Raw genomic sequence first — 21,897 nt, 5'->3', positions numbered from 1 at the left:
GTTAACATAATTAAATTGTATTGTAGCGTAACTATAATGTTTTAGTATAATATAAATGGACAACAACAAGGTACAACAATAAGAACGTAAAAAATTATTTAGTTAATAAATGTAAATTGTTTTGTTAAAGAAAGTAATGTGTTTGGTAACAGAAGTAAATTTTAGTAAAATAGAAATGGACAGCAAAAAAGGACAATAATATGAAAATAAAAACAGAATTATTTAACAAATGTAAGTTGTATAGTTAACATAAGTAAATGTCTTAGTTAACAAAATAAAATTTTAGTAAAATATAAATGGACAATTAGAAAGGAGACCAGTATGAAAATAAAAAACGAAATAGTTATCAATGATAAATTGTATTGATCATGTAAGTAAAATGTATTAGTGAACAAAAGTTAATTTTTTTATAGATAAATGAGCAACGAAAAAAGGACAACCTTTAGAAAATAAAAAAAGAACTAATTAACAAATGTAAATTGTATTGATAACATAAGTAAATGTGTTAGTTAACAAAAGGAAATTTTAGTGTAATACAAATGACTAACAAAGAAACATAACAATAAGGAAAAAAACGAATTAATTATCCAAAGGTAAATTGTATTGTTAATGTAATAAAAAAGAATTAGTTAACAAAAGTAAATTTTATTAAAAAATAAATAGACAATAAGAAATTAAAAAATGTAATTGTCAACAAAGGTAAATTTCATTGTTAATGTAAATAAAATGTATTTGTTAACAAATGTAAATTTTAGTGTAATATAAATGGACAACAAAAAAGGACAACAGTAACAAAATAAAAAGATAAGTTAACAAAGTTAAATTGTATTATTCATGTAAGTAAAATGTATTAGTTAACAAATGTAAATTTTAGTTAAATATAAATGGACAGTAATAAAATATTTAAAAAAATTAACTAGTTAATAAGGGTAAATTGTTTCTTTTAATGTATGTAAAATGTATTAGTTATCAAAAGTAAATTTTAGTAATATATAAATGGTCAACAAAAATGACAACAATAAGAAAGTAAAAAATTTATTGGTTAACCAATACTTTAATATCACAAACACTTATTGTGTTAACTATTATTTTAATATTGACATGTGAACGCAAATTAACAAACACCTAGATATTTGTAAAATATGTATAATACAGATACACGAGAAGCTCGGCATTCTTTTTTGCTGCCTTCTAATGAAAAACGCTCTCAGAATACATTTCAAAGATGCAGTCATGTCTTTCAAGAAAGAATTTTGAATGAAACCAACATCGTCTTTACTCAGAATGAAAAAGCTCAGTTAGGAAAAGGACTAATATACAATGTCAGGCCTAACCTGTCAGACAGAAATGTGAGAGAAAATATATTTGTTGATTTAAAAATCGGCCTCTATTATAACCAGAAAGACAATGCTTCTCAAGCCAGAATTGCATATGATGTAACCCGCATGCTAGAGAAAAATACAGCTACTTTACCTAATGCTACACATAACAACAGGTTTTTAGTAAGTTCCATTAATAACAAACTTAAAATAACAAATGCTTTAAAAACTAAATCTGATAAAGTTTGTTGTCTAGTCGTTGCTTATATTTCTGAGTATATTTCTAAAAGTGGAAATTTCTTCAGTGAACAACATATCGAAGCTGCATGATGATCCTACTCGTAAATTACAGAAAGAAGTGAGGTCAGCCATTAACAATGAAAAATTTCTTATAAAACCTCATCAATATGAACCTTCAGCCACCTGAACTTGGGCCCCAGTTCAAAATTCATATACCCTGTCATCTGATACGTCCAATCTCCAATAGCATGAATAGAGCATATCACGATTTGGTCCAATTTCTTCATGTAACTTTGAAAAACTCTTTCGTTTTCGAAAATAATTATTCAATTCCTAACAGCACTGTTTTGGTCCAAAGTATTAAAAACCTAGTATGCAGTTCAGACACCAAGTTCTTCTCCATAAACACTAAAAATCTTTATACCAATGTCCCAGTACATGAGAAGCTCGTCATTGTGGGAGAAAATTTACATCAATTTAAAAAAGATCTCCGATTTTATGAATCTCATTAATGTCGTTGTCAAGTACAGCTACTTTGAATTCAACAGACAACTGTACCAGCAGTCTGATATGCCGCTATGGGCAACCTTTTGGCTGGCATTCTTGCCGACATCTTCATCAATTCTTTACAAGAAAAGCTGTTTAATGGTGTCTCAGCCACTTCACTAGGTATCCTTTCTTACACAAGATACGTTGACGATTTTCTAGTCTTCTATAACGGACCTGCCGATAGAATTGATCATATATTTAAACTTCTTAATGACCTCCATGAAAAAATTTCTTTCATTATTGAACTCGAAAACGGATACCGCCAATTACATTATTTAGACTTGACGATTACAATAGAGGACAATAACATCGCTTTCAATATTTTTCGAATAGAAACGTATACTGACCAAATCGTGCCTGCTTCCTCTTTTCATCCCCAGTCTCAAAAAAATGGCCCTTTTTCACTCTTCTGTCCACCAAGCCACCTATATACCACTTTCAACAGAAATGTTGAATGAGGACATTAATTTACTTAAAACCATAGCAGTCAGTAACGAATATATGCCTATCATAGTGGATGATATCCAAAAAAAGAAAACTGCAAGAACTACCACACCAACACCTCATGCACTGAAATTAGCCCAAAAGAACGTTTTTCTATTCCTTTCATATGACCCATTTCCTATCAGATTCAGCACATGCTTATCAACAAATATGGCTGCGATGTTGCCCTCTCTACTAATAATAATCTGAAGAGAATCTTCATTCATAATTTGAAATCCATTCGCTCCCCTACAGAAAGTTCTGGCATTTATAACATCATCTGTGAAACATTGTCCTCCTATAACATAGGGCAAACTGGATGTGCTTTCACCATTAGATATAAAGAGCATCTTTTGAGGAAGAATGGCACCAGTCCATTAAATTCATCCTTTGCTGATCGCCTCTTAATTACTGGACACGTGCCTAAAGCCATAGGCGATAGCAATATTATGCATACCAAAAAGAAGGGGAATAGGTTAGATGTTTTAGAAGATTTGGAGACTTTCAAATATCTCTCTCATCATGATGGCCTCATTCTCAACGAACAGCGGCAGCTGCCAAATAATAACTTTTTCGACTGTATAAAGTCATTGTTTGATCTTTGATTCAGATTTCCTCATGCAGTTTACCGAAATGTTGTTTTCCTGTTACATCTTTGACGTTCTCTTGCATGTCATAACTAACGTTATTTTAGTTACAGTATGTAAATTTAGTGACTTATAAATGGACAACAAAAAAGGACAACAATAACAAAAAAATTAATTTGTTAACAGGTGTAAATTGTATTCTCAATGTAAGTGAAATGTATTAGTCAACAAAAGTAAATTTGTATGAAGTATAATTGGGCAACAAAGAAGCACAAGAATAAGAAAAAAAATGATTTAGTTACCAAAGGTAAATTGTATTGTTAATGTAACTAGAATTTATTAGGTAACAAAAGTAAATTTTAGTCCAATATAAATGGACAACGACAAAGGACAACAGTAAGATAATAAGAATGAATCAGGTAACAAAGATAAATTCTATTCTTAATGTACGTGAAATGTATTAGTTAACAAAATTAAATCTTAGTTAATTATAAATAGACAACAAAAAATGGACAACAGTAAGTTTATCCACATGAATTTGTTAACAAAGGTTAATTGGATTGTTAATATAAGTAATATGTATTAGTCAACAAAAGTAGATTATAGTAAAGTATAATTGACTACAAAAAATTTAGAACAATAAGGATATAAAAATTATTTTGTTAACTAAAATAATTTTATTGTTAATGTAAACAAAATGTATTAGTAAACAAAAGTAAAATTTAGTAATATACAAACGGAAAACAAAAATGAACAATAAGAAAATCAAAATGAATTTGTTAACAAGGGAAAATTGTATTCTTAAAGTAAGTAAAATACATTAGTTAACAAAAGTAAATTTTTGTGAAATATAATTGGACAACAAAGAAGCACAAGAATAAGAAAATAAAAAATGAATTAGTTACCAAAGGTAAATTGTATTGTTAATGTAAGTAGAATGTATTAATTAACAAAAGTAAATTTAGTAACATATAAATGGACAGCAAAATATAGATAACAATAAGAAAATAAAAAATTAATTAGTTAACAATAGTAAATTGTATTGTTAATTTAAGTAAAATGTATTAGTTAACAGAAGTTAATTGTAGTAAAATATCAATGGACAAAGAAAAGAACAAAAAAAATAAAAAAAATTATTTAACAAAGATAAGTTATATTGCTAATAAATGTTAAATGTATTAGTTGACAAAAGTAAATTTTAAAAATATAAATGGATAACAAAAAATGGAGAATAAGAATATAAAAAAGGAATTAGTTAACAGTAGTAAATTATATTGTACATTTAAGTAAAATGTATTACTTAACAAAAGTTAATTTTGGTAGAATTTCAATGGACAAGAAAAAACAAGCAACAATAAGAAAGTAAGAAATGAATTAGTTAACAAACGTAAAATGTAATGTTAATGTGAGTAAAATATATTAGTTAACAAAAGTAAATTTTAGTGTAATATTAATGGACAACAAAAAAGGACAAGAATAAGAAAATAATAATGAATAAGTTAACAAAGATAAATTATATTCTTAATGTAAGTGAAATGTATTAGTTAACAAAATAAAAATTTTAGCAAATTATTAATGGGCAACGAAAAGGGGCAACAATAACTTTATGCAAATGAATTTGTTACAAAAGGTAAATTGTATTGTTAATATAAGTCATTGTATTAGTTAACAATAGTAAATTTTAGTAAAATATAAATGGACAACTACAATTTAAACAATAAGAAAATAAAAATGGGTTAGTTAACAAAGGTAAATAGTATTCTTAACGTAAGTAACATGTATTAGTTAACAAAACCAAATTTTAGTAAAATACAAATGGATAACAAAAAATGGAGAACAATAAGAAAACAAAAAATGAATTATTTAACAGTAGTAAATTGTATTGTTAATTTAACTAAAATGTATTAGTTAACAAAAGTTAATTTTGGTAAAATATAAATGTACACCAAAAAACAAACAACAATAAGAAAGTAAGAAATGAATTAGTTAACAAAGGTAAATTGTATTGTTAATGTGAGTAAAATGTATTAGTTTACAAAAGTAAATTTTAGTTAAATACAAATGGACAGAAATCAGAAAATAAAAAAATGAATTAGTTAACAAGGGTAAATCGTTTTGTTAATGTATGTAAAATGTGTTAGTTATCAAAAGTAAATTTTAGTAATATATAAATGGACAACAAAAATGACAACAATAAGAAAGTAAAAAATGAATTGGTTAACCAATACTTTAATATCACAAACACTTATCGTGTTAACTATTATTTTAATATTGACGACTTGTGAATGCAAAATTAATGAACACCTAGATATTTGTAAGATATGTATAATACAGAAACATGAGAAGCTCGGAATTCTTTTTTGCTGCCTTCTAATGAAAAACACTCTCGGAATACATTTCAAAGGTGCAGTCACGTCTTTCAAGAAAGAATTTTAAATGAAACCAACATCGTCTTTACTCAGAATGAAAAAGCCCTGTCAGGAAAAGGACTAAAATACAATGTCAGGCCTAACCCGTCAGACAGAAAAGTGAGAGGAAATATATTTGTTGATTTAAAAATCGGTCTCTATTATAACAAGAGAGACAATACTTCTCAAGCCAGAATTGCATATGATGTAACCCGCATGCTACAGATAAATACAGCTACTTTGCCTAATGCTACGCATAACAACAGGTTTTTAGTAAGTTCCATTAATAACAAACTTAAAATAGCAAATCCTTTAATAACTAAATCTGATAAAGTTTGTTGTCTAGTCATTGCTTATATTTCTGAGTATATTTCTAAAAGTGGAAATTTCTTCAGTGATCAACATATCGGAGCTGCATGATGATCCTACTCGTAAATTACAGAAGGAAGAGAGGTCAGCCATTAACAATGAAAAATTTCTCATAAAACTTTTCCAAAAGGAACTACTCATCAATATGAACCTTCAGCCACCTGAACTTGGGCCGCAGTTCAAAATTCATAAACCCTGTCATCTGATACGTCCAATCTCCAATAGCATGAATAGACTATATCACGATTTGGTCCTATTTCTTCACGAAACTTTGAAAAACTCTTTCGTTTTCGAAAATAATTGTTCGATTCCTGACAGCCATGTTTTGGTTCAAAATATTAGAAACTTAGTATGCAGTTCAGACACCAAGCTCTTCTCTTTAAACATTAACAATCTTTATACCTATGTCCCAGTACATGAGAGGCTCATCATTGTGGTAGAAAATTTACATCAATTTAAAAAAGATCTATCAGATGAACAGATTCCCGATTTTATGAATCCCCATAATGTCGTTGTCTAGTAGAACTACTTTGAATTCAATGGACAACTGTACCAGCAGTCTGATGGGGTTGCTACGGGCAACCCTTTAGCTGGCATTCTTGCCGACATCTTCATTAAATCCTTAGAAGAAAAGCTGTTAAATCGTGTCTCAGCCACTTCACTAGGTATCCTTTCTTACACAAGATACTTATTGATTCTCTAGTCATCCATAACGGACCGGCCGATAGAATTGATCATATATTTAAACTTCTTAATGACCTCCATGAAGAAATTTCTTTCACTATTGAACTCGAAAACGAATACCGCCAATTACATTATTTAGACTTGACGATTACAATAGAAGACAATAACATCACTTTCAATATTTTTCGAATAGAAACGTATACTGACCAAATCGTGCCTGCTTCCTCTTTTCATCCACAGTCTCAAAAACATGGCCTTTTTTCACTCTTCCATCCACCAAGCCACCTCTATACCACTTTCAACAGAAAAGTTGAATGACATTTAATTTACTTAAAACCATAGCAGTCAGTAATGAATATATGCCTAACATAATGGATGAAATCCAAAAAAATAAAACTGCAAAAACTACCACACTCAACACCTCATGCACTGAAATTAGCCCAAAAGAACGTTTTTCTATTCCTTTCTTAGGATCCATTTCCTATCAGATTCTGCACACGCTTCACAACAAATACAGCTGCAATGTTGCCCTCTCTACTAATAATAATCTGAAGAGAAACTTCATTCATAAGTTGAAATGCTTTCGCTCGCCTACAGAAAGTTCTGGCATTTATAACATCATCTGTGATACCTGCTCCTCCTATTACATAGGGCAAACTGGATGTGCTTTCACCATCAGATATAAAGAACATCTTTTGAGGAAGAATGGCACCAGTCCGTTAAATTCATCCTTTCCCGATCGCCTCTTAATTACTGGACATATGCCTGAAGCCATAGGCGATAGCAATATTCTGCATACCAAAAAGAAGGGGCATAGGTCAGATGTTTTAGAGGAATTGGAGACTTTCAAATATCTCTCTATCATGATGGCCTCATTCTCAACGAACAGCTGCAGCTGCCAAATAATAACTTTTTCGACTGTATAAAGTCATTGCTTGATCTTTGATTCAGATTTCCACATGCAGTTTACCGAAATGTTTTTTTCCAGTTACATCTTTGGCGTTCTCTTGCGTGTCATAACTAACGTTAGTTTGTTACAAAATGTAAATTTAGTGAATTATAAATGGACAACAAAAAAGGACAACAATAAGAAAGCAAATTGAATTTGTTAACAACGGTAAATTGTATTCTTAATGTAAGGAAAACATATTAGTTAACAAAAGTAAATTTTTGTGAAATATAATTGGCCAACAAAGAAGCACAAGAATAAGAAAATAAAAAATGAATTAGTTACCAAAGGTAAATTGTATTGTTAATGTAAGTAGAATGTATTAGTAGATTTTAGTGTAATACAAATGGACAACAATAAAGGACAACAGTAAGGTAATAAGAATGAATTAGGTAACAAAGATAAATTATATTCTTAATGTACATGAAATGTATTAGTTAACAAAATTAAATCCTAGTTAATTATAAATGGACAACAAAAAATGGACAATAGTAAGTTTATCCACATGAATTGGTTAACAAAGGTTAATTGGATTGTTAATATAAGTAATATGTATTAGTAAACAAAAGTAGATTTTAGTAAAATATAATGGACGACAAAAAATTTAGAACAATAAGAATATAAAAAATTATTTTGTTAACAAAAATAAATTTTATTGTTAATGTATACAAAATGTATTAGTAAACAAAAGTAAATTTTAGTAATATATAAACGGACAAGATAAATTAATAATAAGAAAATAAAAATGAATTAGTCTGCAATGGTAAATTGTATTGTTAATGTAAGTACACTGTAGTAGTTAACAAAAATTAATTTTAGTAAAATAGAAATGGACAAATAATTGCCAAGAATAAGAAAATAAAGAATTACTAGTTTAACAAAAGTAAATTGTGTTGTTTATGTAAGTAAAATATATTAGTTAAGTAATGTAAATTTTAGTAAATTATAAATGGACAAGAAAAAAGGACAACAATAAGAAATAAAGAATGAATAAGTTAACAACGGTAAATTGTATTGTTAATGTGAGTATGGTGTCTTACACAACAAAAGAAATTTTCAGTAAAATATAAATGGACATCAAAGTATGCACAACATTAAGAAAGTAAAAATTGAATTTGTTAAGAAACGTAAATTGTAATGTCAATGTAAGCAAAATGTATTAGTAATATACAAATGGACACTAAACATGAGAAACTATAAGAAAATAACAATGAATTAGTTAAGAAAGTTTGATTGTATTGTTAATGTAAGTACACTGTATTAGTTAACAAAAATAAATTTTAGTAAAATGTAAATGGACAGCAAAAATTGACAACAATAAGAAAATAAAAAATGATTTCGTTAACAAATGTATATTGTATTGTTTATGTAAGTAAAATGTATTTGATAACAAAAGTAAATTTTAGTAAAATATAAATGGACTACAAAATATGGACAACAATACGAAAATAAAAAATGAATTGTTTATCAAAGGTTAATTTTATTGTTAATGTAAGTACATTGTATTAGTTAACAAAGTAATTTTCGTAAAATATAAATGGATAACAAAAAATGGACAACAATAAGGAAATAAAAATAAATTAGCTAACCTTAGTAAATTGCATTGTAAATTTATGTAAATTGTATTAATTATCAAAATTAAATTTTGGTAAAAAATAAACAGACAACAAAAAACAAACAAAAATATGAAAATAATACATGAATTGGTTAACAAAGGTAAATTGTATTGTTAATGTAAGTAAAGTGTGTTAGATTACAAAAGTAAATATCAGTAAAATATAAATAGTCAACAAAATATGAACAACAATAAGAAAGTAAAAATGAATTAGTTAAAAAAGGCAAATTTTATTGTTAATGTAATCAAAATGTATTAGTAGACAAAAGTAAATTTTAGTAATTTAAAAATGGACACTAAAAGTGAAGAACAATAAGAAAATGAAAACGAATTTGTTAACAAAGGTAAATTGTATTGTCAATGTAAGTACAATGTATTAGATAACAAAAGTAAATTTTAGTAAATTATAAATGGACAACAAAAAATTGACAACAATAAGAAAATAAAACATGATTTAGTTAACAAATGGATATTGTATTGTTTATGTATGTAAAATGTTATAGTTAACAAAAACGAAATTTTAGTAAAATATAAATGAAAAAACAATGAACAACAATATCAAGTTAAAAATTTTTTTTAACAAAGGTAATTTGCATTGCTGATGAATGTAAAATATATTAGTGTGCGAGGTGCCGGGGCTAGCAGTGTATTTAACACTAAATTCTTCAAGAATCTACATATGGAAAAGATGCTCTAAGCCCCCCCTATTCTAACTCCGACTTTTGCTGTTGCACAAGGATTAAAAAAATACGCGAACTGACTCTAATCAACCCTGCCAGTGGAGTACAAGAGAGTTTGGCACCTGCAATAATTTAATTTGATAAATAAGTAATATAAACGAAGGTTTCATTAACATAGTGAGGAATGATAGGGTTGCTCTACCGATTAACAGAATGAAAGTTCTGTCCAAAATAACAATATGATTTATTAAGACTATACACAAAATAATAAACAAAACCACATGAAACATTTGTAATACATCAAATTGGCTCAAATTGGATACTCAAACAAACGCTGTGAAGGTGAAGTTGTCCCTAAACTAGATTGTGAGGTTTAAGACGAAGTGGTATGTGGAGCCAATTCCTTGCCACTCAAATCTTAAGAGGGACACACAGCTAACCCAACATTAGTTGCTGCTACTCAAGACAGAACAAAGTTAGAAAAAGACGAACAGGCGCGCTCTGCTGAGCTCTGATTATCACCTAGGAAAATCCCTATCTGCCTGTGCTGTGGACATACATTACCAAACTGTCTCCTTAACTGCCAGAACACGATCTGGCGTACCGGAGGCGATGGCTGGTTACTTCGACGTCCTCGACCGACAGGCGAGAGCCGACTCCCTAGAGCACCCGTACAGGCCAAACACACAACATTCCCGCCCCCACGACAGTGGCCGTGGTTAAACGTTCCAATCAGCAGCTCGAAAACCAGCGGAAAATTCCACTCCATTGCCGGAGCACTACCATTCCACCAATGGAGATTCTTGGCGCCAATTTCTGCGCTGATTTTGCTACGTCACGGAGCTATGCCCTGAGCAAGCCAATCACAGTTACTATTTTGCAGAAAGCGCGGGAATTTTCCCGCCACAACTGCCTGCGTACACAAGTCATTCCCACGCCTCGCTGGTAGCCCGCCAGAAAGCGTTTTCGCTAAGATTCTGCGAAGTAACGGAGCCTCTAGCCCAGCCGCTACTTCAGACCCCTCCGGGCGTGTCTTTTGACAATGTCGGCGTCTGCAAAGCATTCACTCGACTTCCTCACACTCGTCGGCTTAACCCTTTCCAGATCAGCAGAGCCCGCCTGTTACCGGACCATCCGGGTGACGAGAGACGCTGCGTGGGAGGTCCGCATGTGAAGGAATAGCGACTTTTCACTGCATGCAATTAGAGAGGAAAATCGTAAGATAGAAATATGAGAGGGGGCTCATGCCACCTCTCAAGTGAACAAAAGAAAATTATTAGTAAAATATAAATGAATAATTATAAATGCCTCCCCCCCATGAACCATGGACCTTGCCATTGGTGGAGAGGCTTGCGTACCTCAATGATACAGATAGCTGTACCGTAGGTGCAACCACAACGGAGGAGTATCTGTTGAGAGGCCAGACAAATGTATGGTTCCTGGAGAAGGGCAGCAGCCTTTTCAGTAGTTGCAGGGGCAACAGTCTGGATGATTGACTGATCTGGCCTTGTAACACAAACCAAAACGGCCTTGCTGTGCTTGTACTGCAAACGGCTGAAAGCAAGAGGAAACTACAGCCGTAATTTTTCCCGAGGGCATGCAGCTTTACTGTATGGTTAAATGATGATGGCGTCCTCTTGGTTAAAATATTCCAGAGGTAAAATAGTCCCCCATTCGGATCTCTGGGAGGGGACTACTCAAGAGGACGTCGTTATCAGGAGAAAGAAAACTCCCGTTCTATGGATCGGAGCGTGGAATGTCAGATCCCTTAATTGGGCAGGTAGGTTAGAAAATTTAAAACGGGAATTGGATAGGTTAAAATTAGATATAGTGGGAATTAGTGAAGTTCGGTGGCAGGAGGAACAAGACTTCTGGTCAGGTGAATACAGGGTTATAAATACAAAATCAAATAGGGGTAATGCAGGAGTAGGTTTAATAATGAATAAAGAAAATAGGAGTGTGGGTAAGCTGCTACAAACAGCATAGTGTATGTATTATTGTGGCCAAGATAGACACGAAGCCCATGCCGACTACAGTAGTACAAGTTTATGTGCCAACTAGCTCTGCAGGTGACGAAGAAATTGAAGAAATGTATGATGAGATGAAAGAAATTATTCAGGTAGTGAAGGGAGACGAAAATTTAATAGTCATGGGTGACTGGAATTCGAGCGTAGGAAAAGGGAGTGAAGGAAACATAGTAGGTGAATATGGATTAGGGGTAAGAAATGAAAGAGGAAGTCATCTGGTAGAATTTTGCACAGAGCATAACTTAATCATAGCTAACACTCGGTTCAAGAATCATAAAAGAAGGTTGTATACATGGAAGAATCCTGGAGATACTAAATGGTGAGATTTAGGGGCAGATGTGGACTTTGAGCACAATCTATTAGTTATGAACTGTAGATTAAAACTGAAGAAACTGTAAAAAGGTAGGAATTTAAGGAGATGGGACATGGATAAACTGACTAAACCAGAGGTTGTACAGAGTTTCAGGGAGAGCATAGAGGAACAATTGACAGGATTGGGGCAAAGAAATACAGTAGAAGAAGAATGGGTAGCTATGAGGGATGAAGTAGTGAAGGCAGCAGAGGATCAAGTAGGTAAAAAGACGAGGGCTAGTAGAAATCCTTGGGTAACAGAAGAAATATTGAATTTAATTGATGAAAGGAGAAAATATAAAAACACAGTAAATGAAGCAGGCAAAAAGGAATATAAACATCAGAAAAATGAGATCGACAGGAAGTGCAAAATGTCTAAGCAGTCATGGCTAGAGGACAAATGTAAGGATGTAGAGGCTTATCTCACTACGGGTAAGATAGATACTGCCTACAGGAAAATTAAAGAGACCTTTGGAGAAAAGAGAGCCACTTGTATGAATATCAAGAGCTCAGATGCAAACCCAGTTCTAAGCAATGAAGGGAAAGCAGAAAGGTGGAGGGAGTATGTAGAGGGTCTATGCAAGGGCGATGTACTTGACGACAATATTATGGAAATGGAAGAGGATGTAGATGAAGATGAAATGGGAGATATGAAACTGTGTGAAGAGTATGACAGAGCACTGGAAGACCTGAGTTGAAACAAGGCCCCGGGAGTAGACAACAGTCCATTAGAACTACTGACAGCCTTGGGAGATCCAGCCCTGACAAAACTCTACCATCTGGTGAGCAAGATGTATGAGACAGGCGAAATACCCTCATACTTCAAGACGAATATAATAATTCCAATCCCAAAGAAAGCAGGTGTTGACAGATGTAAAAATTACCGAACTATCACTTTAATAAGTCACAGCTGCGAAATACTAACGCGAATTCTTTACAGACGAATGGAAAAACCTGTAGAAACTGACCTCGGTTAAGATCAGTTTGGATTCCGAAGGAATGTTGGAACACGTGAGGCAATACTGACCCTACGACCTATCTTAGAAGAAAGATTAAGGAAAGGCAAACCTACGTTTCTAGCTTTTGTAGACTTAGAGAAAGCTTTTGCCAGTGTTGACTGGAATACTCTCTTCAGATTTTGAAGGTGGCGGAGGTAAAATACAGGGAGCAAAAGGCTATTTACAATTTGTACAGAAACCAGATGACAGTTATAAGAGTCAAGGGGCATGAAAGGGAAGCAGTGGTTGGGAAGGGAGTGAGACAGGGTTTTAGCCTCTCCCGGATGTTATTCAATCTGTATATTGAGCAAGCAGTAAAGAAAACAAAAGAAAAATTTGGAGTAGGTATTAAAAGCCAGGGAGAAGAAATACAAACTATGAGGTTCGCCGATGACATTGTAATTCTGTCAGAGACAGCAAAGGACTTGGAAGAGCAGTTGAACAGAACGGACAGTGTCTTGAAAGGAGTATATAAGATGAACATCAACAAAAGCAAAACGAGATTAAGTGTTTCTGAAGAAGAGAAATTTGTTAACTTCGAATATAGACTTAAATGTCAGGAAGTCGTTTCTGAAAGTATTAGTATGGAGTGTAGCCATGTATGGATGGAAACATGGACGATAAATAGTCTGCACAAGAAGAGAGTAGAAGCTTTCGAAATGTGGTGCTACAGAAGAATGTTGAAGATTAGGTGGGTAGATCATGTAACTAATGAGGAGGTATTGAATAGGATTGGGAAGAACAGAAGTTTGTGGCACAACTTGACAAGAGGAAGGGACCAGTTGGTAGGACATGTTCTGAGGCATCAAGGTATCACAAATTTAGCATCGGACGGCAGCGTGGAGGGTAAAAATCGTAGAGGGAGACCAAGAGATGGATACACTAAGCAGATTCAGAAGGATGTAGGTTGCAGTAGGTACTGGGAGAAGAAGGAGCTTGCACAGGATAAAGTGGTGTGGAGAGCTGCATGAAACTTGTCTCAGGACTGAAGACCACAACAACAACAAAAAAATGGATAACAATAAGAAATAAAAAAATGCATTAGTTAACAGTAGTAACTTGTATTGTTAATTTCAGTAAAATGAATTAGTTAACAAAAGTAAATTTTGGTAAAATATTAATGTACAACAAAAAACAAACAACAATGAAAAAGTAAGAAATGAATTAGATAACAAAGGTAAATTGTTTTGATAATGTGAGATAATGTATTAGTTAACAAAAGTAAATTTTTTTACAATATAAATGGACAAGAAAAAATTAAGAACAATAAGAACAAAGAAATGAATTAGTTAACAAAATTAAATTGTATTGTTAATGTAAATAAAACGTATTAGTTAACAAAAGTAAATTTTAGTAAAATATAAACGGACAACCAAGTATGGACCACAAGAAGAAAATAAAAAATGAATTTTTTGCAAAGGTAAATTGTATTGTTAATGTAAGTAAAATGTATTATATAACAAATGTAAATTTTAGTTAAATACAATTAGACAGTTAAAAATGAACAAGACTAAGGACATAAAAATTATTTTGTTAACAGAGATAAATTGCATTGTTAATGTAAGTAAAGTGTATTAGTTAACATAAGTTAATTTTAGTAAGATATAAATGGACAACAATTATGAACAAAATTAAGAAAATAAAAACGAATTAATTAAGAAAGGCAAATTATATTGAACAACAAAATATGGACAACGATAAAAAAATAAAAAAATAATTATTTAGCAAAGGTAAATTGTATTGTTAATGAAAGTAAAATGTATTAGTTAAGAAAAGTAAATTCTAGTAATATATAATTAGACAATAAAAAATGAACAACAATAAGAACTTAAAAATGAATTTGTTGGCAAAGTTAAATTGTATTGTTAATGAAAGTAATTGTAGTAGTTAACAAAAGTTAATTTTGGTTAGATATAAATGGACAACATAAAAGGACAACAATAAGAATAAAAAAATAAATTAGTTAACAAAGGTGAACTGTATTGCTGTTGTAAGTAAAATGTATTAGTTAACGAAAGTAAATTTCAGTAAAATATAAATGAACAACAAAACACGCACAACAATAAGAAGGTAAAAAATGAATTTGTTAACAAAGGTAAATTTATTGTTAATACAAGTAAAATGTATTTGTAATCAAAAGCAAACTTTAGTAATATATAAATGGACAACAAAAAATTGACAACAATAAGAAAATAAAAAATGAATTAGTTAACAGTAGTAACTCGTATTGTTAATTTAAGTAAAATGTATTATATAATGAAAGTAAATTTTGGTAAAATATAAATGGACAACAATAATAATTTTTTACAAAGGTAAATTATATTGTTAATGTAAAAGTTATATTGTTATGTTAAAGTAAGTAAACTGTTTTAGTTAACAAAAGAAAATTTTAGTAAAATATAATTAGATGATAAAAAATGAACAACAATAAGAATATAAAAATGAATTTTTTAACAAAGTTAAATTGTATTGCCGTCGTCGTCGGCTGATACTCGTATCCGAGTTTTCATTTCTCTCCTGAGATTTCCTTTGTCACGGTTCAGGCGTGGAAGTGTCGTTGATGGCTTAGCAATCCAATCCTAGCGTGGAACAGGCGGCCACAGACATTACAGCTGATGGAAGGTGGAGGACGTGGCTGAGCCTGGAGGAGTTTACGTCTCTGGCGTTTGTCATTCTCCATTCTTCGACGTTCCAGCTCAAAGTTTTGAAGAGCATTTGAGGTAACTGAGCGCCAGCGACTTCGGTCTTCTGCTATTGTGGACCAGTTACTCGGATCGATGTTCAAGTTTTTCAGATTTTTCTTGTACTGATCCTTATAACGTTTGAGAGGGGCACCTCGTGGCCTTTTACCTGTGCTCACTTCGCCGTACAGCATTTGGCGTGGAAGTCTGTCATTTTTCATCCGCTGGACATGTCCGACCCATCTGAGTTGATGCGCAATGATAAGAGCTTCCATGCTATGCATTTTTGCTCTCTCTAGAACAGCCGTGTTGGATATGAAGTCATCCCATTTTAGGTTCATGATATATCTCTTAGCTTCTGTTGGTTGAAGCGTTCTAGTTTCTTCAGATCGCAGCGATACAACGTCCAGGTTTCGCAACCATATAGCAGGGTGGAAATGACTACAGCTTTGTACACCATCAGTTTGGTGTACAGTGTTAGGTCTTTATTCAGGAAGACACGCTTTGTAAGACGACCAAATGCTACATGTGCAGCACGTATTCTATTCTCCACTTCTTTTCCAGATGAGCAGTTGGATGACAGTATGCTTCCCAGGTAGAGGAAATGGTCCACTTGTTCCAGGAGTGTATCATAGATGGATATGCTGAAGTCAGGAACGGAGGAGCCAGGAGTTGGCTGCGCCATCACCTTTGTCTTTGAAATATTGCTGGAGAGACCAAATCGTTCGTACGCCCTGCTGAAGGAATCAACTGACAGCTGCAACTCTGCAGGTGAATGAGCTGGAGAGGCATTGTCATCAGCATACTGCAGCTCTGTCACACGAGTGGTACTGGTGAACCTTTTTGAATGGAGTCTGGACTGGTTGAATAATCCTCCATCAAACCTGTACTTTAGTTCTATTCCTGCATTGTTTACGGTTGTCTCGTAAAGCATAGCTGCCAGATACAATGCAAATAATGTAGGTGCAAGAACGCATCCTTGTTTAAGCCCACTTGTTATTGGGAATTCACCAGTCAATTCATTCTGGCAGAGGACCTGTCCAGTCATATCAACGTGGAGAGCTTCAATCAGGTCAACAAAATGTTCAGGGCAGCCGAAGCGTTTTAAGACCATCCACATGGCTTCTCTGGGAACTGTATCAAAGGCCTTTTCTAGATCGTAGAAAACAAGTAGTAAAGGCTTTTGCTGTTCTCTGCACTTCTCCTGTAGTTGTCGTGCACAGAAGATCATGTCAATTGTCCCTCTTGAAGGTCGAAACCCGTATTGAGACTCAGGTAGTATAGTCTCTGAAAGTGTCTGGAGGCGATTTAAAAGGATTCTTGCAAAAATTTTTCCAGTGACAGAGAGTAGAGATATTCCCCGGTAGTTACCACAGACGCTTTTGTCGCCCTTTTTGAAGATGGTGACAATTGTGGAGTTCTTCAAGTCAGCTGGTACCTTGCGGGTTTCCCACATTAATATAATAAGTGAGAAGAGTCTAGTTTTTAGAGGCAAGCCGCCACCCTCAATAAGCTCCATCGGGATGCTGTCAGGTCCAGGAGCCTTCCCAGGTTTCACACTCTTGAGTGCCTTGCAAAATTCTTGAAAAGTTGGAGGATCAGCCAGACAGGGTTTTGGAGGGTGCTGTGGGACATTTTTGAGAAAATCTCCAGCGGCAGTAGAAGGGCTGTTTAACAGTGAGCTGAAGTGCTCTTTCCAACGATTTAAGATGTCCTGACTTTCAGTAAGAATGGTGGAGTTGTCAGCAGCTTTAAGTGCTCCTGATGATGAGCGGATAGGTCCATACAGCTCTTTAATACCAGCATAAAAGCCACGCAGGTTCCTTGCATCAGAAAGATTTTGGAGTTCTGTGGCTTTCTGTTGCCACCATTTGTTCTTGATTACTCGTATTTCACTTTGACATTTCTGCTTGAGTTCTAGAAAGTGTGCTTTCTTTTCTGCGCAGGATGGATCTTGAGCAAGGGATAGGTAAGCATCCCGCTTTGCATTGATGATGGCTTGGATTTCTCCGTGGTTGTCATCAAACCAGTCACTTCTTTTCCGTGCACTACAACCAACAACATTCTCAGCAGTTTCTTTGATGATGTTCTTTAATGTGGTCCATTCTTGTTCGACGTCATCTGTGGTTGCTGGAGCTTTGTTAAGTTGTTCGGACAGTATGTCTTGGAAGTGTGAGCGAACATTTTTGTTGTTCAGGTTGCTTATGTTGAATTTTCTGCGTGGTGGGTTTGAAAAGTGGGATCGTGGCTTGCGATACTTTGGTACTCTCAAACGGCTGACTAAAAGTCTATGGTCCGTCCAGCACTCATCGATGTTTAGTGCTGCTTTTGTGATGAGAATGTCTTTCTTGTCATGCTGTCGCGTAATAACGTAGTCTATAAGATGCCAATGTTTGGAGCGTGGGTGCATCCATGTGGTCTTATAGCGGTTACGCAAACGGAATTGGGTATTGGAGATGAAAAGCTCGTGCTCAGCACACAGACCAAGAAGTAGCAACCCATTTGCATTGCAGTTTCCCACCCCTTGTTTACCCATGACATCTCTCCAAAAACGGTTGTCCCTTCCCACTCTGGCATTGAAATCACCAAGTAAAATTAATTTATCTTGAATGGGTATTTTAGAGAGAGTACTGTTCAGTTGGTGGTAGAACTGATTCTTTGTGTCTTCATCACTGTCTAAAGTAGGAGCATATGCAGAGACGAAGGTGATGAATCTGTCTGAACCAATGGGTACTCTAAGAGTCATCAGTCTTTCATTAATTGAGACAGGTGTAAGTCGAAGATCTTTCACTATTTTCGTTTTTACGGCAAATCCTGCACCATGGATGCGTGGTTCTCCTGCATCCTTTCCCTTCCAGAAGATGGTGTACCCTGAACGTACCTCACTAATGTGTCCCTCACTTGAGAGTCTTGTCTCACTCAAGGCAGCTATGTCTATATCTAGACGGGCTAGTTCTTGGGTGATAAGAGCAGTTCTTCTCTCTGGTCTGTAATTGTTCACGTCCAGGAGGGTCCTGACATTTCATGTCCCTATTGTCATAATCATTTCATTCTTCTTTTGTTTACGTCCGCAGTATAAGGAGTGACCTACTGGGTGCGGATTCCCAGCCCGGTTCAAGTGTGACTTCCGATGTTTAGCCCACATTTTCTAGGGCCTTCCCCATTCAGGGTGGGCAGCGGTCATCCTAAATAGGCCTGCCCAGTCGCAGGTGCAGGACCGGATTCCCGAGTAGTCACACGGGTTCTCAGGAAGGCGACCATCACACACCTGCCGCCAGTGTGCAGGTCCAGACTAGTAGCTTCCAGCCTCACTCGGAGCCTGCTACCATCGTCCTTATCCCATCGCCATTGGTCTTTAGAGAAAATGACAGGAGAAATTGCCATTTGCGTGAATTTGTTTAAGGTGGATTACAGCTTGCGAGGAAGTGACCCACACACTATGATTCTGGAACAATTCATCACGGCACATATGTATGTGACATGTGACTTCCGGTACCAGAACTGCAACGAACTGCCGCGAGCTCAATGATGGCTGAGCGGCGCCTTTACAGCCAGTTCGTCTGGCATGACCTCTTCCGCCTCCACGATCTTTGAGAACCTGGGATATAAGATTCTTCTTCCGCTCGCTTCGCCGTTGGGTCGGAGGGTAGATAACAGATACTAGAGAGGAAAGTGAAAGACACCCTTGGGCCTCGGAAACCCAATACCGTTGGGGTCGAAGAAACCAAGAGTTGGCCGAGGGGGGCCGGATAGGAAAGGAAACAGGAGAAGCCTGACACAAGTAAGTGGAAGTAATGCCAGGCTTAGCTAAGGGCCCGTGTGGTTGCCACCCACATACTCCCAAGATGGGAGCCCCCTGCGGACAAATTGTATTGTAAATGTAAGTAAAATGTATTAGTTGACAAAAGTTAATTTCAGTAAAATTTAAATGAACAACAAAATATGCACAACCATAAGAGTGTAAATGCTGAATTTCTTAACAAAGGTAAATTTATAGTTAATGTAAGTAAAATGTATTAGTAAACAAAAACAAATTTTAGTAATATATAAATGGACAACAAAAATGAACAACAATAAGAAAATAAATATTAATTAGTCAGCAAAGGTAAATTGTATTGTTACTGTAAGTAAAATGAAGTAGTTAACAAAAGTTAATTTTGGTGAGATATAAATGGACAACAAAAACGACAACAATATGAATATAAAAATGAATTAGTGAACAAAAGTAAATTTTAGAGATATTTAAATGGACAACAAAACTGAACAACAGTAAGAAACTTAATATTAATTAGTCAGCAAATGTAACTTGTATTGTTAATGTAAGTAAAATGTATTAGTTAACAATAGTTAATTTTAGCAAAATATAATTAGACAACAAAAAATGAACAAGAATAAGAAGATAAAAAAGAATTTGTTAACAAAAATAAATTGTATTATTAATTTAAGTAAAATGTATTAGGTAACAAAAGTTATTTTTAGTAAAATATAAATGGACAGCAAAAAAGGAGTACAATAAGAAAATAAAAGTGATTTAATTAACAAAGATAAATTGTATTGTTAATGTAAGTAAAATGAATTAGTTAACGAAAGAAAATTTTTGTAAAATATAAATGGACACACAAAAAACTAAGAACAATGATAATATAAAAAATTAATTAGTTAACAAAGGTAAATATATTGTTAATGTAAGTAAAATGTATTAGTCAACATAAGTAACTTTTAGTAAGATACAATTGGACAATACAAAATGAACAACAATAACAACAAAGAAATTTGTTAGTCAACAAAGGTAAATTGTATTGTTAATGTAAGTAAAATGTATTAGTTAACAAAAGTTAATTTTGCTAAAATGTAAATGGGCAACCAAAAAGGATAACAATAAGAAAATATAAATGAATTAGGTAACAAAGTAAAATTGTATTTTTAATGTAGGTAAAATATATTAGTTAACAAAAGTTAATTTTAGCAAAATATAAATGGACAGCAAAATTTACACAACAATAAGGAAAAAAATGAATTATTTAACAAAGCTAAAATGTATTCTTAATATAAGTAAAATGTATTAGTTAACAAAAGTTAATTTTAGTAAAACAAAATTAGAAAATAAAACATGCTCAACAATAAGAACATGAAAATGAATTTGTTAACAAAGTTGAATTGTATTGTTAATGTAAGACAAATATATTAGCAAACAAACGTTTATTTTAATAAGATATAAATGGACAGTAAAAAAGGACAACAATAAGAAAATAGAATTGAATTAGTTAACAAAAGTGAATTGTATTGGTAATGTAAGTAATATGTAATATTTGACAAAAGTTGATTGTAGTAAAATATAAATGTACAAAAAAAATGTAGTACAATACGAACATAAAAAATGAAGTAGTTAACAGAGGTAAATTGTATTGTTAATGTAAGTAAAATGTGTTAGTTAACAAATGTAAATTTTATTAAAATATAAATTGACATGAAAAAAGGACAACATTAAGAAAATAAAAAATGAATTAGTTAACAAAGGTAAATAGAATAGTTAATGTAAGTAAGATGTGTTAGATAACAAAAGCCAACTTCTGGAAAATATAAATGGACAACAAAATATGCACAACAATAAGAAAGTAAAAAACGAATTATTTAACAAGGGTAAATTTTATTGTTAATGTAAGCAAAATGTATTAGTGAACAAAAGTAAATTTTAGTAATATATAAATGGACAAAAAAATGAACAGGGATAAGAAAATAAAAATGAATTTGTCAACAAAGGTAAATTGTGTTGTTAATGTAAGTAAAATGTGTTAGTTAACAAAAGTAAATTTTAGTAAAATATAAATGGACAGCAAGATATGGACAACAATAACAAAATAAAAAATTAAATATTTAACAAAGGCAAATTGTATTGTTAATGTAAGTAAAATCTATTAGTTAAGAAAACGAAAGTTTAGTAAAATATAAATGGAGAA

General features: G+C 33.0%; 1 protein-coding gene across 1 annotated transcript; it reads right to left on the bottom strand.

The window, feature by feature from the left end:
- Nucleotides 1–15,609: 15,609 nt before the first annotated feature.
- On the bottom strand, nucleotides 15,610–19,894 carry LOC124556416. The gene is made up of 6 exons (XM_047130375.1): nucleotides 19,889–19,894; nucleotides 19,779–19,796; nucleotides 19,379–19,631; nucleotides 19,209–19,293; nucleotides 17,642–18,954; nucleotides 15,610–15,623 (listed from the first exon to the last, which is right to left on the bottom strand). Exons 1-6 carry the CDS (start codon nucleotides 19,892–19,894, stop codon nucleotides 15,610–15,612), a joined length of 1,689 nt encoding a protein of 562 aa, XP_046986331.1.
- Nucleotides 19,895–21,897: the final 2,003 nt, after the last annotated feature.

This window comes from Schistocerca americana, chromosome X (genome assembly GCF_021461395.2).
Source record: "Schistocerca americana isolate TAMUIC-IGC-003095 chromosome X, iqSchAmer2.1, whole genome shotgun sequence".
NCBI classification, from domain to species: Eukaryota; Metazoa; Arthropoda; class Insecta; order Orthoptera; family Acrididae; genus Schistocerca; species Schistocerca americana.
The sequence above is the reverse complement of the archived record's forward strand: the minus strand, read 5'-3'. Positions and strand labels throughout refer to the sequence as shown.

Coding starts and splice junctions, on each gene's coding strand:
- LOC124556416 (XM_047130375.1), bottom strand. Junction 19,294..19,378: donor TGAATTGTTCCAGAATCATA/GTGTGTGGGTCA, acceptor TTTTCTCTAAAG/ACCAATGGCGATGGGATAAG. Junction 18,955..19,208: donor GACCTGCACACTGGCGGCAG/GTGTGTGATGGT, acceptor ATGAAATGTCAG/GACCCTCCTGGACGTGAACA.